Consider the following 210-nt stretch of genomic DNA (forward strand, 5'->3'; position numbering starts at 1 on the left):
TTCCTGGCGAGGGTGAGGTCGAGGACAAGGACGCCACGACGCAGCTGGTGCTGGGGAAGTGGCCGCTCATCTACGTGATCCTCATCGTCATGCTCTTCTGGATCATCCTGGTCATCGCCACGCCCTACGTGCTCACGGGCGAGACCTACGGCCGCAGGGAGGACGACTTCGGCGCCAACTCCGTCGTCGATCAGCAGGTCACTATGGCAG

General features: G+C 62.9%; 1 protein-coding gene across 1 annotated transcript in view; it reads left to right on the forward strand.

The window, feature by feature from the left end:
* LOC119590858 overlaps window positions 1-210 on the forward strand; it is a 4,794-nt gene continuing 4,584 nt past the window's right edge. Inside the window, exon 1 of the mRNA XM_037939617.1 lies at window positions 1-197. Coding sequence (XP_037795545.1) covers window positions 90-197 — 108 coding nt within the window. The 5' untranslated portion in view covers window positions 1-89. The remainder of the gene's footprint in view (window positions 198-210) is intronic.

The sequence above is a fragment of the Penaeus monodon genome, chromosome 27 (assembly GCF_015228065.2).
Source record: "Penaeus monodon isolate SGIC_2016 chromosome 27, NSTDA_Pmon_1, whole genome shotgun sequence".
Lineage (NCBI taxonomy): Eukaryota > Metazoa > Arthropoda > Malacostraca > Decapoda > Penaeidae > Penaeus > Penaeus monodon.